The 16,010-nt window shown below is 33.9% G+C and overlaps 1 protein-coding gene across 1 annotated transcript; it reads right to left on the reverse strand.

The window, feature by feature from the left end:
• Positions 1–3,466: 3,466 nt before the first annotated feature.
• On the reverse strand, positions 3,467–10,473 carry LOC130645759 (sorting nexin-12-like). The gene is made up of 5 exons (XM_057451851.1): positions 10,223–10,473; positions 5,411–5,506; positions 5,197–5,260; positions 4,360–4,420; positions 3,467–4,270 (listed from the first exon to the last, which is right to left on the reverse strand). The coding sequence occupies exons 1-5, from the start codon at positions 10,379–10,381 to the stop codon at positions 4,165–4,167; spliced, it is 486 nt and encodes a 161-aa protein (XP_057307834.1). The 5' UTR covers positions 10,382–10,473; the 3' UTR covers positions 3,467–4,164.
• Positions 10,474–16,010: the final 5,537 nt, after the last annotated feature.

The following is a 16,010-nucleotide window of genomic DNA, read 5'->3' on the forward strand; positions in this document are numbered from 1 at the left end:
AAAGATTGTTATTATTCAGCCAGAGGTCGACTTGAGAAAGTTCTATCTCGACCTGGGAGATAGAACTTTTTTTTTTTGAGACGAAATAATTATTGTATTATCTGCATATAGATGATGGTAGTTTGAGTTGATGACAGATTTTAAGTCATCAATAAGAAAAAAGCAAGGGCCACAACACAGATTTCTGCGGCACTCCTTGTGTCGTTTAGAAGAGTCAGCTACATTTTTGCCCATTAAGTAGGACTTGACCCAGTCAAAGGCAATATGTCAGACGGAAATCAATTCTGGCCTGTCATTTTGTCCGGCACATTTCTGTAGCTATATCTCCCCAATTATAACTTCAAAAATTAAAAATCAAAACATGCAAAAATACCGAGATAATTCAAATATAATTTTGTATCTTTTAATCAAGTGTCGTTCCACATCTCTTTCGTTTTGTTTTCATCTACCATGTGCCATCATGAAAGTTACTTAATCATGATCACACATACCACCAATATCAAATGTGTTAGGCGCTGTTAAAAAACAAAGTAAGGCTGCGCATTTTAATAAGCCAATTAAATCGCAAAAAAAGCCGTCGCTAAAGAAAACTTTAAAAATATAAAATAAAATAAGTTTTAAGTTTGTATTATTATTATTATTATTTGTAGACTCATCACAAGCGAAAGGGAAAAAATATGCTTCGTTTTCAAATTAAAAAAAAATCTTTATCCATGTGGCTCAAATAAAACTTAAAAATTCATTTAGAAAGTTCAGCTACATTTTAACAAAATTTATACAGAAAAAAAATTATACCGCTTTTCCGTTTTTAAAGTTGTTCATATAAAAATGACACTTGACCTTGGTTTCCAATTGTTTTGTCAAATGAAGAAATTATCTACAATTAAATCCATGATGTAATAATGTCTGTTCCGCTTGTAAGTGCAGTTTTGCAAACTTGCTTCATCTGGCTCCGTCTGCGTTTACTTCCGCATTAGTTAAGAACCGCATGGATGGATTTCTTGGGTAAGACCTGGTAACCAACAACAAAGGGGCTAGGCAATAGAGATTCATGTCTATACGTAATTTTTTTAACTAAGTCAGGAGTTGGTGAATTAGCTATTCATGGTCAGGTTGAATATGAATAGGCTTGCTTATGGATTAAAAGGATCAGGATTATTCAATAATTCTGAGATCTAAAAGTGTCTGACCAAGACGGAAATCTATCGGACGTTTTGTCTGACAAAAGTTTGAAACAAGCTACGGACCAAGCTGGAGATGTGGTGGACATTTTGTCTGATGAGTCTCCAAAAACTATTTCGAAGGCTGTAGACAGGGTATATCCCTCGAAAATTGTGAAGCCAGCCTTGTAAAATATGCACATCTATATATCTATGAACACAACACGAACAAAGTTTTGTTGGTTGAGCTTGGTAAGAATAAAATCAGAGACAGCAGTTTCTATAGAAAAGAGTTTTCGAAATCTAGACTGTCTGTTATTAAGGAAGTTGTGCTCAAAAATAAAATAAGAAATTCGCTTATGCACTAACTTTTCAAAAAATTTCATAGAGATTGGCAGAATGGAGGTGCTACTTTTACGCCGTAGATTAGTGGTTATAGCTCTCGTACTCTGTGCGGGCGACCGGGGTTCGATTCCTCTTGACGGCGATTCAACATGGGCGAGTGAATGTTACCATAGCCCTGGGTTAACCCAAGCCATGTAAGGGAAATTGGGGAGATGGCACACTATGTGGGCCGTTGGATGTTGCCGGGAGTTGTCTAGTAGAGCGCGGGTCCTAATTGGGTCTGCGTAGCTCAAAATGAGCATTAAATACTCTAGGACTCTCCATCTAAGCCATGGCCCCTCCTGGAAATAATAGACAGGGTATATCCCTCGATATTTGTGAGGCTAGCCATGTAAAATATGCACATCTATCTATCTATCTATCTACTACTGCTACTTTTAAAAATAGGCAAGAACCTTTTAGTCTTCCAAAATTTAGGTACATTAACCAGTAAATATTATTAACAAGACATGAGAAATAGCAAACTGAGAAAAAGCAATCTCATATTTCAGTGTGATCCAATGAAAATATTTTCAAACAGTCATGTAAAATATTGGCAGGTGAATTTTCCTATAGCTAGACCGGGTTAACTCCAGCTATGTGTGAAAAATGGAGAGATAGCACTCTACTTCTGCAAGATGTTGGATGTTGTTGAGGGACTTCTGGCAGAGCAAGGACCTTAATTGGGTCTGCATAGCTCAAAGCGAGCAAATTAATACTCTCCCAAGCATTAAATACTCTCATTTAAGCCATCATGGCCTCTCCTGGAAATAATAGATAGGGCATATCCTTTGATATTTTGTGAGGCTAGCCATGTAAAACATGCACATCTATCTACAAACCCGGAAATATAAATTGGGATTTCCTTTTGAGCTCCCCCTTTCCCCCAAGTCAATAAGAAGATGGTATTGGCCTAGCTAGTAATCCAGGAACCTTTAAGGTAAACAACATTGACTTTGAGTGGAAAGGGGGGCAGTTAAAAGGAGTTATGACATAAAAAATAAGGAAAGAAGGCCTAGTTTTATCACATTTTTCCGGGGTTGTACCTAGGTAGACTTTCCACTAAAAAACTCTACCGCACCAGTACTGAGTAATCACAGTAAACCTTGGGGATTTTCACGAAACGAATTGAGCGGCGAATTGTATCTGAGCATGCGCAGTTTTGTTTGTTATGATTTTGTATCAAAATATTCGCTTCGCTGAAAAGTAGAAACAGTTCCTACTTTTTCGCGGCTAAAGGTTTCGCTGCTAGTTTTAGACCAATCAGAACGTGGTTAACCAATGTAAACAATGAATTTGGCGTCTAATTTATTTTGTCGTGAAAATTAAAAAGCGAATTAGCCGTTCAATTCGCTTTGTGAAAATCCCCCTTTAGAAAATATAAACCTAATTTCCAGGCTCTTTTGCGTGATTTCGAGCTAATTTAGCCGACCATTTTTCTTTTAAATTATTGCATCCCCCAGATCCGAGAATAGTTTTTATCCTTGTATGAAAGTATACCTTATTGCTATATTTAAAGTATTTCTATGTATTTTCACAAACACAATGATTTAAACTCGTTAACGTTATTTCCTTCGACAAAAAAATCCGTAAAAACAAACACATAACTAATCACAATCTTGCACAAGAATCACAGTAAAAACAAAACTCCACTTTTAAAATGCTCATCGCCAAGCCAAGCTTTGTACAATAACTGCTTTGTAAAGTAAAAACTGCCACCCATCATCATACATTATGTTTGATAAGTAATTCCCCCTGCAATGCGAGTAATCTCAGCTTTTGTCAAAAATTGTTTAAATAATTACTACAAAGCTCTTTGCATTTCTTTACAAAAACTTTTTAGTAGACTCGAGGGTAAGATTATATTGAGTTGGTGGTGACTAAGCCTGCGTTTCTAAACATAAACGAGTAAACAACACAAATTTTTAGTAAGATATATTTAAACCAGTTACAAAAACTTCAAAAAAAAAAATATACAATTTTTTGTGTAACGAGTGTGTACAATGAAAATTTGGAGTATACGCCTGGGTATTCAAAGTTAAGGAGCGGTGATTTTATTAAAATAAACCTAGACTATTTCGTGTTAAAAGGGCATAAAAAGCGATAAAAAGATATTTCTCGAGAAACTTCAAGCAGTAAAATGCAAGAAGTTTTAAAAAATCGACACTTTTTAATATTTTCAGAAAAGTGGAGCGATTGGATGCGGTAGATGTGGTGCAATGGCTGTTTTTCGCACAATAAACAGAAATGTGGTTGCGGATGAAACAAAATTATAAAATTTAAAGCAAAAAAATCAACATAACTATTGAAAAAGTTAGTTATTAATTTTAAAATAATCATAAACTGAAAGAAAGACGCTCTCAAGATTGAAAATGCATCAATTCACTCAAAATAACATTATTACGTCCGAGGAATAAGTCTTGCAAAAATGCTATGATTTTATAAATTTTTGTAAAGAATTTCGTGAGTTACACAAAAAAACAAACCGCAGCAGGTTAGTTCGAGCACCTTAAAGTATATTCGATAAAAACATCTATGCAATGTTTTGTCAATTTCTGTACATAACATCTTTCACGCGAACGCCATCAAAAATATTAAATTTATACACCACTCAATTCATCTAAACATTTCGTATTTTCCCAGGAACATAATTTTTGTCGATAATCGGTTCTTGCAGGAACATGTGTAGTCCCTTTTCGTTTTGTGCCAGAGGATGACCAGCCACTCTGAAAAGTAAAATAACGATAAAGTATTACGTGACAGACCCTTGAAATGCTAACCACCACGTCAAAGTGTATACAAAAAGTCGACCTACCTGTTAATAAAAGCTTCTAACCCTTGTCTTCTTTCTTCTATGAAATCATCTTCAAATATACCTAAAGGTTGCAAAAATTTGTCAGCAGAAGCCATAAAAACCCATTGCAAGTACACTATTTTTTTATAAGCAACCCTATTTGGGAGATCAGGCATTAACTTGTTTAGGGTGTTGCTTAACTGGTTACATAGCACTTCGTTTTTTATTGTCACAGCATTGTCGCCGTGAGCACTAGCCCGGCCCTTTGGATTGTATTCATCAGTAGCTAGTAAACTCAACACACATGAAGACATATATTCTTCAAGCACACGGTACTGCGATACCATTTGGAAAGAGTGCTACTTGATAAAATCGTGGTCAGGGGTTATAAGACCCGAAGGTTCCTATAAGTAAATTGCTTATCCAATTTAAGCCCTATTCCTTTAGCAATTTTGTTTCTTGTGGAAAATGTGTTTTGCTGTCTACAGAACAACTTTTTTGTTTATAGTTAGACTGTGTAAAAGTATTATTATTTAAACAGGATTTGGATTTAAACAGCCACTAAGGTGTAAATCGTTGAATATTTTTGTGTATCGGGTTCACTCCTTTCAAAATAACTGAAATTTTAAAGTTACTTAAAAAGTATAAATATAGTTTGCAGCTAAAACATAAAAGTCACAAAAGAATACAATCCAAAGGGTCTAATTCACAATACCAGCAGTGTGTTGCTTCAAAGTGACATGCTAAACAACCAGCTTAGCATATCACTTCGTTTCTCAATCCTGACTAGTTTTTGTGAAATTCGTTTTCTCAATTTGTGGTTAAGGTAACTGTATTCTGAAGTAACGCAACACTTACCATCATCGCCTCTGAATGGCAACATCTTCTTTAAAGCTTTCCCAGGCAACGGTGGAACAACAATCTAAAAGGAAGCAAAATTGATGTGGAAAATTAACATGTCAAGGTGTTGTATAAATACGATATCAAAAGAAAGTTAAAGAAATGTAAACCCAAAAAGAGGAACATGAAAAAACGTTAAAGAATACAACGCAGAATAAATACTTAACCATACCTTGCTATCTCTTTCAAGTTCAGTTCGTAACCATTCAAAATCGCTATATCTCCTTCTTACAGCTGAATCTTTTAATTTAAAAATCGGTATGTTTGTCTAAATAAAATAATTGAAAGTAGTCAATCCTGTTAAAAATCTTACGTTAGGCGACTATTTGTTGAGAAAACATCTAAGTATAAATTATTACACCAAGTCAAGAGTCTACCAATGGTAAAAGCTTAACCTGCTGATTCTAGCAGGTTAAGAGGTAGAGTCATCTGATTATTGTTAACAAAGATCAAAGGCTAGGATATTCCAATATTCATTTTATCTTAATGAGAGTACAAGAACATGGGAAAATTGGAAGGAAGGACGCACTACGTGGTTTTACGTAATAAGTAGTTGGTAATAATCAAACCTTTTAAACATACATGGCGGTCAATCATTTTTTATGTCAGGTTAAAAAATCTTAAATTTTAGAAAAAAATGATCACATTGACCGAGATTACAAGTTATTAGGAGATTTTCTTAGGTTTCCATTTTTTTAAGATTATTTAGTGAGAGATTTTAAGACTACCCTGTTTTAAAGATACTGTAAGGGTATAGACACATTATTCAGTATATTCATTATTTCTAAAAAATTATGTTTTTTTCTTCAAAATTATTTATTTAATATAAAAGCAAATTAAATTGTCTATAGGATAATATAAATATGAAATTTATATTTACTCCAGGTAGGCATAAATCCACATCTTTATTTTTCACTAAAACGTCCGAAACTCCCCTCCGTTTTTTTTTTTTTTTGCGTTATATTTATCAATCACTTTAGCATTAAAATAGTTCTATATTTCAAATATTACCAATAACAAGGGGGCAGTAAATTTGCGACGTTGTAAAGTAAAAAAAGAAACAGCTATGGTGTCATTTATGTTTCGTACCACAGCATAGTTTCGTAGACAAGAGCATTTATGATAACATTATCAAGTACTGTTGTTATTATTTCCAATGGATTGCTAAACAAGAAAAGGTCCAAAATACATCATATTTTATAAATAATATTTAATGAAGGGTGCAGTCAAAAGTAAAAACAAACCCAAAATATGTTTAAGGAAAAAAAATTGTTTCACTTTATTAAAAGTAAAAATTGTTTCAGAAGAAATAATTTGTTGCAGATAGGACCTCAAGAACTGTATAAAAGCTTCATAAATAAAGTTTGTCCTTTATTGAAAAATGTTGAATTTTAGCTTTTAAAGGTGAGGTAAATATTAATTTCACACTTGTTTCTTCAGTAATCTTTTCTTCCCTTCATCTAATTTATATTTTATCAATAAGGACAATTTATGCAAACTTTGTTTCCATTTTAATATTTCACTTCTGTTTAAAGGAAACTTGGTGATGCACACGCTTAAAAACAAAATTTTAAATGAATTGAAGTGACACATAAACTACTCTAATCAAATTAAGAATTTAGTCCTGTAACATAGATTAAAATGTATATGGTAAAAAACAGAAATCTAAAAATAAATAATTCTGGGTATATAAATTAACGCAATCAAAAAGCCCTGAATTTACGCACTTGATTTTTACTATTTTTCTTCATTCTATTTAAAGTAATTTCCATATAAAATACATTTTCTCTACATTACTTTAAGCAATTAGTTTATCACTGAATATAATGTTGAATTGTGAACTTTTCTTCTACTTGTATTTTCTGCCAATATCAAGTTTCCAGCCACCTTGTTTGAAATTTAGTTCACCGGACAAAGCTGGTTTTTTTATGAACATGTTGATCTGTTTTTTGATCCCTCTTAGAGGGAAATATTACCCTTTTCACTTACTTTGGAGTGCAAATTTTACACACACCATTTCATAAGAGACGTGCAATCACACACGCACTCCCCCACAGTTGGGCAGATATATAGATAGATAGATGGATGTGCATATTTTACATGGCTAGCCTCACAAAATATCGAGAGATATACCCTGTCTATTATTTCCAGGAGGGGCCATGGCTTAGATGGAGAGTGCTAGAGTATTTAATGCTCATTATGAGCTACGCAGACCCAATTAGAGCTTGCGCTCTACTAGACAACTCCCAGCAACATCCAACAGCCCACACAGTGTGCCATCTCCTCAATTTCCCTGACATGGCTTGAGTTAACCCAGGGCTATGGTAACATTCACAGATTTAAACAATAGAAGTAGAAGTAGTCCTTGAACACTAATTATGTAAATAAACACAACAGTTACAGTACTGGAATAAGGACACCTAATCACCTGGATCGCGTATCAGCAATTCGCGCACGATTTACGATGCTGTCGCGATAGTAAAATTTTTTAGCATCGTGAAAGTCCTGATCCATCGGGGGGTCGACTTTCATGATGTATCGTGACTTTCGCGATCCATATCGCGACCCTCATTATACATCTTTAAACATTATAAAAATCACGTAATTAATGTCATGAGAGAATTACGCAATTAAATATGCATAATTGTTTTTTGTTTGTTTTTAAATCAAAAATATTTTTGTTTTCGTAGCTTTGTTCTTGTTTAGACTCTTAACTTATTTAGTTGTCTTACGGGCCCTCCCGACCCTAACTTTCACAATAAACAAAAATAATAAAAATATCAACAAACAAATATTTTTTTTACCCCATCTCGTGAAAGAAGAGATTATGAATGTTGTAACACCCTCTTTCGTTATGATTAATATATGTTTAAAATAACGTTGCTTGCTAAAATCTTAAATTTCTTAGTCGATATCATTTAGGAAAAATAATTAATATCATTAAATCTTTTTCAATAATATTAGAAAACTATTTAAAACAATGTAAAATACGCATGTCGTAACACCCTCCTCCATTATGAAATAAATAAATAATTTTAATGTCAAGAAAGACTTAAATATTAATTTTCTTATAAGACTGCACAAAAAACATTAAAGGAACACATAAATTTTGTGTTTTATTATTTTAAATGGAAAAATAACTTCCTGTATAAATTTCAAAACAGCCTAAGTATAACCTGGTATATTCTGCATAACTTTTGAAAACAAGTTTTTTAACATGCAAGTATTTTTATCTTTTCACCTTCACATCTATTGTTTAATACTTTTAATGTTATTCATGATCCATTGCGACAATCACGATTAATAGTGACGATCGCGATGTCATTGTTATTTTTTTATGCATCAGGACTATTGCGAAGCTCTTCGTTTACAATTTTTCTATCGCGATGGTCACGATAGGATCGCAGATCATCCGTGTCGCTCATGATACGCGCTCACGATGTTAGGTATCCTGATTCCAGTACTGTATGCTAAATATCTTTATTAGCCGGGCCCAGGAGGTAGGAAGAAGCACTATGCACAACAAATCATAAGTGAATTCATTTAAACTTTGTAACTATATACTTTGGAACAAACAATATTTAATGTAAATTGAATCACAGAGAGCTTAAAATGGCTTATCATCATCATTCTTAGCTTAACATCTGTTTTCCGTGCTAACATGGGTTGGACAGGGTATATTATTAACCCTCTTCCAATGTGATCTAGATTGTTCCTAAAATAGATGGCGGGGAAAAAACAAATATTGCACAATAGTTCATTCAAACATGTGAAAACAATTTTTGGGACCCCATATTTGATGTCATGTACACGATCGGTGCCCAATGTCGATCATGCACGCAATTTTTTATGGCTGGAGTTAATTCAGTTTTTCAAAAAAATTAGAAAGAGTTAAAAAACATTCTTGTTTTGCAATGTTAAGAATACCTTGCAAAATCATGCAAATAAAATATACTAAACTTTTAAGAAACTTGTCTAAGCTCAAAATTATAAAGCTCAAATAAACAAAATTTAAGCTTTATAGGTTTCTTTTAACAAATGATTTTAATTGGGATGGCGTAATACATGGTATCACAGTCCGGTATTTACTTGCGCGCGCATCTAAGTGATTACGTAACGCCCGATGCGCGCGCAAAAATGGAGGTAAAAATGGAAACAAATCAAGCAACCACGGAGGAAAACGTTCAAAACAAACAAAATCCACAATAAAAACGTGGCAGAAATTCAGGTTTTAACATTTATTCACTATATGTAACAATGCTATACTGGCACAATTTTATTTTAACATTCACACAAATACTACATGCATTCAAAGCTTGACTTCTTTCGCGTAGCATTCCGAGCACACCATCTGCACAATCTTTGTTTTCACTTCTAATTTTGTTTTGCAAAGTAAGGGATTACGCAAAGTAGACATCTAATCTATGCTTTGAGAAAGCGTTCGTTTAACTATAATTTAAACCATAACATGTACATTAATGAATAGTTCTTTACACGAGCACGAATGATAACATAAACCCCTGTGAATTGAATCCTATAACACAGCAGTTAGTCGATCTTTTTTCTTTTTTGGCTTTGCTAGCCTTGTGTTTTTCTGCACTAATGTTTCGTTACCTCCATTTCTGCGCACGCAACTTTTTTGGATAGCATTACGTAATGTTGTTTGATGCGGGCACAGGAAAAACATGGCAATATGATTGAGTGTATTGTGTCCCCAAAATAAATGGGGCGTACGCCTTATAAAAAGGTATGCTTTCACTACAAGATTAAAAACTTTCCGTTATGCTTAAAACATTACAATGATATATTTTTATTATTGTGTCCAGGGTTATATTTTAGTGAGTGAGACACATGTGCAAGCAAGAAAAAGCCAATAAGAGGCCACAGTGACGAGGTAGCTGATGTTGCCTCATAAATAATAAAAATACATATGCATTGGTATGCATTAAAAGGCTAAATTATTCAATCACGCAGCAGGTATTACCTTCATTCTTACTTCATAATCTGTGTATCTTTTTTTACCAACCCCATGAGTTTGAGGATTGGACACATCTATTTCTAAAAAATTTGCTGGAACTGCATACGCATCAGATATACTTTGAGGTTTTGAATCCAGTCGACTAGTATCGATTTGATCAGCCATTATAACTAAGAGAATAAAATTGTTGGGCCTGGACTCCCAAGCTTTTGACTGCAGATCACTGCTTTCGGCTTCCCAGATTTTATGAGATGGGACGGCGAGGCAAAATTGGTTTTCCGGGGGTTTAACGGCGGCCCTAGCGTCTATTTGAATATTTTCCTATTGCTTTCTGGTTTCGCGCTGATGTTTATGAAAATATTTGAAACTTTTTTAATACAAAAAATTTGACTTTTATTTTTATTTCCTATATAGATGTCTCTTTTTTCTAGTCAGAACAACTGGGTGCGTGATATTACCTTCTATCTAGTATATAACGCTGTTTAAAGAACCAACATTTAATATATCGATGCCTCAATCCTTCGCCACTTTGAACTCTGCTAATCTTGTCTGCAGTTTACAGTGTGTATTTTTTATAGAATAACTTATTTCTTTATTTAAATATTATTATTATTATTTTAGTAGGCCATTGTAAAATATGGAAGTGCCTGAAAGACAGTTAATAAAAAAGAATGATTTTTTTTATCTAAATGTTATTTAAAACCAGCGAATTTTTTTGCGGGGTCAGGGGTAAGCTAAATTATACATTCGGCCCGTGTTAAACGCCTCGATTAAACCAAATATCGAGACTAGCGTAAACAACTTTGTTTTCCATTTATCCAAATTTCGTTTCGTTTGTAAAGGTTTCTGGAAAATTAAATAAATGTGGCTGAAGAACGATTGAAGGTTGGATAATGTATAGTTGGCTAATCGTGGCTTCTGATTTTCGTTTATGGTACCTTTGAAAGTTGGTATTATTTACTATATATCTGCACGATTGTTGTATCATACGTGCTGATGTTATAAGTGGTGGATTTGATACCATGCCCACACAGGGATATTTTGTTCTAGCTAGCTAAATACACCAGACTGTTAGCTATCTAACTAAATGGTTAGGTCAATTGTTTATCAATATATAAAAGGTTGCGGGGCTGGGGACAGGGTATTCTAGGTTTGCAAGTGAAAAATAATAAATGCCACTTTTAATAGAAACCAAGTCCTCATTCCATTTTTCCAATCAAAAGATTTTATCTTTGCAGATATGGTAAGGGCGAAAAAACAGAAAACAACAAGACAAAATTGGTAAGGGTAGGCAAGGCAAGAAAGGCAACAATACTGTTCTGACCCAACCTACGGACACCAGCCCAACTTTGGACGCGGGACTGGCCCGTCTTTCTATTCTATCGTCTATCTATTGAAGGGCCTGGCCCAATTTTGGACATAAAATAAAATTAACTTATATATAATATTTCTTTAAATCATAGTTATAGTCTTTCTGTTTCTTGAATATATAACAAAATATTTCAATCATGGATGCTCCAGCCAAAATGATTCTCACTCTCAAGTTATGTAATAGGTCAAGTTGCAATAATTCCATAGCAAAATAGCTTAAACAACAGCGTAGCTATACTATAGCTACCTGTGAATATATAATATGAAATTACACTGAGTTAAATGTTATATTTTTTTTATTTTATCTGAGTCATACTTGCAGGATAGGTTCTGCTTGGAAAAAGTTTAGAGAGTTACTTCCTTTATTGACTAGCAGAGTCCTGTCAATTGAGGTAAAAGGTAGGTTGTATGAGGCCTGTGTAAGAAGTGTTATGTTGTACGGTAGTGAGACATGGGCAGTGAAGCAGGAAGATCTTGACCGTTTAGAAAGGAATGATATGAGAACGGTTAGGTGGATGTGTAATGCCAGTCTGAGAGACAGAAAGAGTTCAGATGAGCTAAGAAGCAGGATAAGTCTCCGTAGAATTAAAGATGTTATCCAGATAAGAAGATTGAATTGGCTGGGGCACTTGGAAAGAATGGAGGAGGATAATTGGGTAAGAAAGTGTAGAGACTTGATAGTTCCTGGGGCAAAGCCCAGAGGCAGACCAAGAAAGACTTGGCAGGAGGTTATAAGGACAGACTTGATAGAGAGGAAGTTGAGTTTAGATCTAACACAGTCTAGATCAGATTGGAAGAGGGTCATTAATATACCCCGTCCAACCCATGCTAGCATGGAAAACGGACGTTAAGCCGAGAATGATGATGATGATGATGATGATAATTATTTGGCTAGTCATTATGCACAGAAACATCTCCAATCATTCAACAAATAAGTCTCTAACTGCTTTGTAAAATGCATTCACAGATATGGTCGTACACCAAGAGTTGCCAAGTAGTGTTGCTTTTGCTACCCACAACAAACTTATAATGCATATATAACTCAATTTAATCTCAGCTAGCCTTACACGAAAATACCTCATCAAAAGTTGCAGCAATTCAGTTTTTCCACTTTATTGGAGTTAGTTTACATTAAATACAAGGTCTTGAAGTATGCAAATATCTTTTAAGGCCATGTCGCAAGTTAGTCCTGGCCCATCAATTGTCAGGGCAGCATGTCAAAAGATGGGCCACTGTGTTCAAAGATGGGCCACCGTGTCCAAAGATGTTCCTTTCCGTCTTAAGACAGGCTGTGTTCTAAGTTGGGTCAGAATAATACCAAAAACTGCAAACTGCCTTGGGAATTAATTTTAAAAAATCTCGAACTAAAAAGGAATCCTATTTGTTTTCTGTGTCCTTTTAACAATAGTGAGAACATAACATTGCTCTTACTTATAGAATATCTGTCTTTAATTTTTCTAAAATTTGTCTTTATGTTGCTAAGGTGATGTCACAAATATCTGGTGTTAGAGTCAATTCAGCACCAAAAATAGAGTCGGTAGGCGAATGATTACTCAAAAATTCAAAAAAAAATTGTATCCAACCATCCAGCCATTAAAGCGCGCCATTAAATCGCTGATATTTAATGATAACTTTGGCACCTTGTTTAAAAGAATTTCCGCGCGCCGTTTTCAGAAAGTGAAGCACAACAATAATGGTGGATAATCGCTGTGGGAAGTTTCACACCTTTTTCTCGGAGGCGGTAGTTGTTTATCTTTTGTTCTTATTAATTATCTTGGGAGTCTTTTAAGTTATAAACAAAAATTCTTGATTTATTTAAGAACAAAGAAAGGCAATAAAAAAGCTTTGTTAGATCGCATTTTTAAAGTTTAAGAATAAAGAGCGGTGATAGAAATGCTTTGTTAGATCGCGTTTTAAAAATTTAAGAGGGATATCATAGCCAACTAAAAATAGAGTATAGGTTAAAGGATTACCATAGAGAAGAAAGATCATGTGATCGTCCAAGATGTTACATCTGTGAAAGTATTTACCATTTTGCTAGGGAGTGTCGAGATAAAGGTAAAAGTAAGAGTGATGAGATTAAATTTAAATTTTTTATGGGGGAAATAATGGAAACTCTTGTTGGTGAGACATTTACCATTGCAGTATTTGATTCTGGTTGCAGTAAAACAGTTTGTGGGCAAAATTGGTTGAACTATTGTGTAGAAAGTCTTTTAGACGAGGATGCTTCATCAATCAAAGACGAGCCATCATCAACAGTATTTAAATTCGGAGATGTTAAAGAAATCAAAGAACACCAGATCCAATTTAGTTCCACTGGACATTATTGTATTTTCATTAACAAAGAGAGTAGCGCAATTGAAAAGACTTCTGAAGTATGTCTGATGATGAATAATTTGGATGATACTCAAGAAAGAGAAAAGGTGACCCTGAAATTGCATAAACAGTTTGCACATCCATCAAAAGTCAAGCTTCAGCAGCTTTTGAGAAATGCTGATATAACTGACCCAAATCTCTTAAAAATGATTGCTGAATTACTGTAGAAAGTTTATCATTTCTTGAACATGATAGTTTAGTAGCCGACGTTTTGGGAGAAGGATCTCCCGAAACCTCGCCTACTAAACTATCATGTTCAAGAAATAATAAACTTTCCCAGGAATATGAATACTGAACAGACAAACCGAAATAGTATCTTCAATAATGATTGCTGAAGTTTCAGATAATTGTGATACATGCATCAAGTACAGAAGAAATCAACCAAGGCCAATTGTTGGGTTACCACATGCAACAGTATTTAATTAATGGGTTGGCATGGATTTGGAACAATGGTCATATGGTGATAAAATTTGGTTGTTACATTTTTTTGATCACTTGACCAGATTTTTATAGCTCTCAGTTACCATAAGCAATAGAGGCTTTAATGGTGACGGCCATATGTAAGAAGAAACATATTATTGTTAGAATATGTTGCAGAAAAAAACAGAAAATTGAGCATTGTTCAGTTAACAGAAAAACTATATGTTTCACAATTTATTATTTATTGATAATGAATATTTATGCACATAGCAACACTTCAGAAAAACGAAATTATAATTGTAAAAATAAGTATTCTGATATTAATGTGTCTTGTGTGTTAAATTGATCTCATTGAACTTGGCTTAAAATCTTTAATGTTTTGTTTTTCTTCTGGGCTCCTAACATGGTGATTTAATATATAGCATGAAACAAACTGACCTGGCTACATGCGATATCTGTCCTGAAGATATATCCAAAGGGTTTTCCTGATACCAGAGGTACATGATCCAAAATTTGCTAGAGTCATTGGATGCGTTGCCATTATATAGTAAGTGAAGCCAAAAGATGGAGTTGATGATATACTAGTAGGTTGCAGTGATAGATGCTTCTTGAAAACGTGGAGCTAGCTGGCTTACTATATTGAAATCTTTAGTTGGATTTTTAAGGCAATCTTGTCAGCTTAGGTCAGAGACCAATGTGATGTGAATTTCTTAATTTATATGCCATTGGTAACAGAGGCTAGGCTCAGTGGCCTGGCTAATTGAGACAATACCCAATGTGGGTAAACAAAACAACATGCACCAATTTTAAAGCTCAATATAGTGTTTTTCCATATCCAACTTCACCCAACCAGCTAGTGTTTTGTTTGTCTTTAGTCAAAATTACATGAAGTTCGTTAAGTTTCCAATCGAATTGCATTAAACAGTGCAATTGGTAATGCAAGGAAACTGCACAGCTGAAGCAATAGTCCTCTATTGATGCTTGCATGGTAGTTTCAAATACAAAGAGTCTTATTGTTATTAATTTTTGTAGATAGGAATATTCTATAAAAATGACACCCAGAGAACGAGCACGAGAAAAACAATTATACGACACAATCAAGTCAAAAAACAATTATGTATTAAGGCAAATGAACAAACTACCAAGTGCAGATGGCTTTAAATGATGCTTTAATATGTTTTGATAATTGAATCTACTTTTGAAGCCCCTACTACCCCCAATTTAACTTTTGAACTTTTTATGCAATGCCATTCACCATTATATAATAATGCATTTTCTTATTTTAATAAAACGTTTACACACAACAAAACATGGCTACCTACAACAGTAAACACAGTCTTTTGTTATTCAGAATAAACACCACAACATCTTATGTAACTATGTTGCTATGTGCAATCTATAGCCTGATGTCATAATCAGTTATAACCGTAAAAGATGTGAATAGAATTAATTTTTGATAATAAAAAGTGTTGTTAAAGATACAATTATTGATAATCAATGTTTTTGAGAAAGTGAAAGTTTGAATGAGCATCTGTTTAATGTTCTGTAAATATTTAATGTGTGTATAACATCACCTTTTATGATTGCTAGGTGAAAAATAATGTTAAAATGTTTTTTAAAATTAAAA

This window comes from Hydractinia symbiolongicarpus, chromosome 5 (genome assembly GCF_029227915.1).
Source record: "Hydractinia symbiolongicarpus strain clone_291-10 chromosome 5, HSymV2.1, whole genome shotgun sequence".
NCBI lineage: Eukaryota > Metazoa > Cnidaria > Hydrozoa > Anthoathecata > Hydractiniidae > Hydractinia > Hydractinia symbiolongicarpus.